This window comes from Cenococcum geophilum (assembly GCF_001692895.1).
Source record: "Cenococcum geophilum 1.58 unplaced genomic scaffold K441scaffold_44, whole genome shotgun sequence".
Taxonomy (NCBI): Eukaryota; Fungi; Ascomycota; class Dothideomycetes; order Gloniales; family Gloniaceae; genus Cenococcum; species Cenococcum geophilum.
Window position 1 is genome coordinate 1,447,201 of NW_027137602.1, and position 4,441 is coordinate 1,451,641.

At 36.8% G+C, this 4,441-nt stretch overlaps 1 protein-coding gene across 1 annotated transcript; it reads right to left on the reverse strand.

The window, feature by feature from the left end:
- Window positions 1-3,711: 3,711 nt before the first annotated feature.
- On the reverse strand, window positions 3,712-3,939 carry K441DRAFT_577860 (uncharacterized protein; the record flags this gene model as incomplete). Its single annotated transcript, XM_067644266.1, has 1 exon — window positions 3,712-3,939. A coding segment is annotated over one exon (228 nt), but the record flags the coding sequence as incomplete, so codon positions are not given.
- Window positions 3,940-4,441: the final 502 nt, after the last annotated feature.

A 4,441-nucleotide genomic window follows, 5' to 3' on the forward strand; every position in this document is an offset into this window, starting at 1 on the left:
CTTTATCGTCAATCCGAAACGCATCGCCCTTATATTCTTTATAGTAGATTCCCCTTAAGGAAAGAAAAGTACAACTGCGCTAAATTAGCTCTTTTCTAATGCTTTCTGCCTTAGGGTAAAATTGAAGAGGATATACCGTTAGGAGATCGATCCGTATCATTCCCCAAAACTTCGCGATCTAAATCCACCCGATAGCTTCCCTAATTGTTTTTCTATCGAAATCTAAATAGCGACCCTTGACGCGGAAGTGTTTAGAACCATTTATTTCTATTATCTCCTCGCCGTAATTATATTTAAGGCACCTTCCTATATAGGTACCTCCACAAATAGTATAGACCTCCGAGTTAGGTTTAAACAGGGCCCAGAGAAGATTATATATTATTTCATTCCTCTTTTAAAGTAAATCAAAGCGCTTAGAAGTCGACTTATAGGTCGTCCTAATGTAATCTACCAAGAGGTCTAGATGCTTTAAACATATAGTGTCCTTATCATCGCTTGCCTGGCTTTAATATAACTCCAAATCTAAGAGGAAATAATATAGGACGTTCTGTTCAACTTACGCGTAAAGTAAGCTTCCGAGCTTAAAATATTAGGAGCACGTCAGCCAGATTTGCTATACTGAAGGTATATCCTCTATAAGGAAGATTCCGCGGACATCTTAAAGGATCGCCCTTAGAATGTCTCGTAATGACTCAAATTTAATATCAATATAGGAAGTTAGGTCTTTGGTTTTCTTATCTATAATCTCGTTATAAGTAGTGGGAGACACTTATAGAATACGCCATACTTACTAATCCGAACCCAAATAACGAAGACATATTAGTCTAATTCATTCACCTCACCCTTTGCGGCCACTGGCTCCGCAATCTTATATTAATAGGCTTTCTCGTCCCAGCTATAATGCCATAGTGTTAGCCAAGTCCACTTATATCTCCTTAACGACTTACACTTTATCCACTCTCTTACACGCCAACCTCAACGCTTATAATTTGGCTTCGTCGGGTTTAGGCTGTTCTGTTATCGTAGTTTTGGTAGTCTTAAGTAAAGAAGCAGAGTTAGGCAGCGCCTTCACGGCTACGAGTATCTTAAGTATCTTTATAAATCGCTAGGCAAGATCTATAATAGTAGCATCCTAACCTGGTAATAGAGTAGGGCTGCTCGGAGGAGTGTATATAGGGGATTTAGAAGCATTCGGCTTAACGACTTTTAATACAATTAGCATTGTTACAAAACTTAGATAAGGTTGATTCGATATAATATAAAGGTAAAAGTCGAGCGTTTAAGAGAGGTCGATGGTACTAATCTCTCGAGGAGGGTCTGCTCATTCTTATACCTTTCCATCAACCACAACTGTGCCGCAAATATTCGCTATACCCCTCTCTAGCTATATAAGCTTTCCCTTATTAATCCAAGAAGCCGCTAGGTTATATATATTAATATCGTTCCAATATAATAGAGAGCCCAACTAAGTAAACCCTACGCGGTAGGTTTATACCTAGCCTTAAAGTATATCTAACTTATATACGGGTTCCGTTCCGACGGCTAGTGTTTATTGATAATATATAAGTAATGCCCTGCGCAATGTAAAAGAGAAATATATTTATTACTGCCGTATATATAAAGAGATCGCTACGCACTAGGGATCGCGGCTCTAATCCTAAAGGGGTAGATTACTATTTAAGACAAGCGAGTAGGGGGACTTTAACCAAAGTGAAGATATACATTAAATCGACAACGGAAGCTGGGGAGCTAGTTTAGGCATTCTAACAAATACAATTAGAGCAATCCTTTCATTTAGCTCGGCCTCTATACGCCTAATAAGTCGTAGCGGAATAGAGATGCTTTAAAGGAAGCGCAAATAGTTTCAATCTACTTAGTTAATACGCTAGAGCAAGAGTAAATATCCTAGAGAGATGTGCTGCATAGATACGCTGCATAGATATGCTATTTTAGACAATAGTAACTCGTTCCTTCAGCACAAGGGCCAGAGTAGTAAACTTAAGTAATTAAAGTCGTGAGGTACGTCCATATCTTAGATCTAAGTGAAGGGGTTATATACGCCAAAAGGAATAATAAAGAGTGGCTTAGCTGTTAATAGTGTTATGCAAACAACTATAATTAGTACCACTAAGGTTTACTTCTACAGAGTATAGAGCGGAGGCTCCACTTAAAGATAACACAATCCTAGTCACTCGCTTTCCACCCTTACTAAGTTCGATTTTATCGCACCGCCTATAAAGAGACGTACGTCCAGCGCAGCATCCTACTTAAATGCTTATTCCCTCGCGCACAGCTAGAGGTAGAATCTCTTTACCACCTTTAAATAGTTCTTTCCCACATCAACCCTTAGAGAGTTAGCCGTCCACTCACTGCCATAGCAAAGTAAGTTTTGTCCTGCATTTTGACACTAGAAAGCCCAACACTCTTACAACTATTAAGAAACCTAAATATCGGCCCACTCCTTATAAAAGATCGAGTGAAACCTAGATAAGGTTAGAGAAGACCTCTAGAGTTATAACGGTCCCAACCTCATTTTCGACGGCGTGCTTTAGAGGTTGGCCCGGCTATAAGCACAGACAAAAGTTCTAAGATTATTACATCCTACTGCGGAAATGCTACGCAGGCAACTAAGTAATAAGCCTCTTCTAAACCATTAAGCCACTAGAGTAAAGCACCTTATTAAATTCGTCTTTAGAGGGGCAGCCCGTGGAAATGAAAGATATATACAATTATATAAGCTAAAGTATAATGTCTTAAAGTTCTATAGATTATCTTATAAGGTCAAGGATATCCTAGAACTACCTACGGCGCAGTTTAATATCCTTATTAAGAACGTCGCAGACTTTATACATCGTCAAAAATTCTTATAATATTTATACCGCGACGACATTAACAAAGCTGTTAATAGCAAGTTTGATCCTAAAGATAATGACTTATTTAAAGAATTCTTAAAGTGTTAGTCCGCTTTTTCCCCATTTAAAATAGTGTGGTTATTTGGAAACTGACTAGATTATTAGCCTATGTTAAACTCCGACCTATAAAACATAGGCGGGATAAATATATATAACCTTATATTTTATTTAATGGAATAGTATAACTTATTGCAGCAGCGCCACTAAATATACATCCAGGTACTATATTAGACGCTTAATAAGCTAAACCTAACACATTGCATATACTTAGAGAAGATAACAAATCTTTATAAAGGTCCTCTAAATACGGCGAATTTGTCAAAGGTTAGTCTGCTAGATTAGTGAAAATAGCACAACTAATTATAGCCAGCAATTGACAATCTATTACGGGATAATCTAGCAAAATATAGAAAATGGAGGCGTATCGAAGATAAAAGTAAGTAAGAGAAACCTACAGCAGCTGATTTATTATCGCCATCTAAAGAAAAGAGAGGTAAGGAGAATCCTTTAATATATATAAGGCACTGCTAATAATTTTACTAATAGAAGTAAGGTTTATATATATAAATGCACTAGCTAGTAACATATCGAAATTGCTTAAGCTATTTAGAACGGCCGTCTAAAATAGTCAGCTATAGAAATGAAAAAGAAGTTAAGAACCGGAATTAGAAATAATAGGATGCTAGCTAAGTTTATTCCTAAAGGATAAAATATAAGATATCTCTTTTACTATCTAGTGTGGTCACGAAGACGGATACTAACTAAATGAAATCTTTAGTTTACAACTCGCACTATCCTCCTAGGTTTTAAAATATACGCTCACACCTCTAATATAATAGGTATACCCGGTAGGAATCTTATAAGGGGCATATTTAGTTATAGGGACTTCGTTATCTATATTGTCTATATATGTTTTCACATCGCCTATTTCCTTATTAACAATCCTAATATACCAGCCTTTAAAGTATATCGTCCTGTCGTTAGTGGGATTAAGGGGGAAAAAATGACTTGGGATATCCTTTTCTTCTTACCCGGCAAGAGCTTCGTCACCTCTCTAAATAGATATATAAGTTAGCTATAAGTACGTTAAAGGGAATAAAATAGATATTTAAAATATCTAACCGCTATAACTAACGATAAGTAGATAATATAATGCAAAAGGTTTTAGTAGGGACACTAAGTCAGCTAGGGAGAAAGGCTATAATTCACATAAAGATATATTAGCCTATTAGTAGCTAAGGATAAAATGGCCTAATTAATATTCACCTTAATAACTGTAAGAAGGTAATAGGTAGGTTACTATAAATAGAGCAGGCAAGAAGCACAAAAAAGAGATTAATTATAGGCTTAAACGCGGAGCGACTTTGCTAAATTACGCCGCGAGCGATTAGTAAAGTAAAGTCGAAGAGAGGGTATAAGGGAATATAAATATATTATTAAGCCGATAAAAGCGTATAACTGCTTAGGCGTTAGTGCCCAACAGGATGTTTATATAAAAGAATTACTAAGCGGCTGCCCCTTAGGCGGGG